The 266-nt window shown below is 32.7% G+C and overlaps 1 protein-coding gene across 1 annotated transcript in view; it reads right to left on the reverse strand.

Annotated features, from left to right (window-relative positions):
* The window catches only part of LOC109329267, a 3913-nt gene that overhangs the window by 2640 nt on the left and 1007 nt on the right, over positions 1-266 (reverse strand). The window contains exon 3 of the mRNA XM_019562948.1: positions 174-264. Within this exon, the coding sequence (XP_019418493.1) occupies positions 174-264 (91 nt within the window). The remainder of the gene's footprint in view (positions 1-173; positions 265-266) is intronic.

The raw sequence follows: 266 nt of genomic DNA on the forward strand, positions 1-266 counted from the left end.
CTACATTGTATTCATCCAGGTTCACATTCTTCGTCGGATTGAGTTGTGCACCATCATCATCTTCTAAATTTAGTTAATCTACAATAATGTCAGTTTTCATATGGTTAGCAATTTAAAACAGTTAGGAATTGATGGAAATGAAAAACATAATCCTTAGACAATAAAAAACATACCACTTTCATCAAATGATGGTTGGATGGAAATGTTTACAAGGTCATTTCGTAAAGCTTTAATCTCTTCAACAGTTAGAAATGGTGGTGACTCCT

Source organism: Lupinus angustifolius, chromosome LG16 (assembly GCF_001865875.1).
Source record: "Lupinus angustifolius cultivar Tanjil chromosome LG16, LupAngTanjil_v1.0, whole genome shotgun sequence".
Lineage (NCBI taxonomy): Eukaryota > Viridiplantae > Streptophyta > Magnoliopsida > Fabales > Fabaceae > Lupinus > Lupinus angustifolius.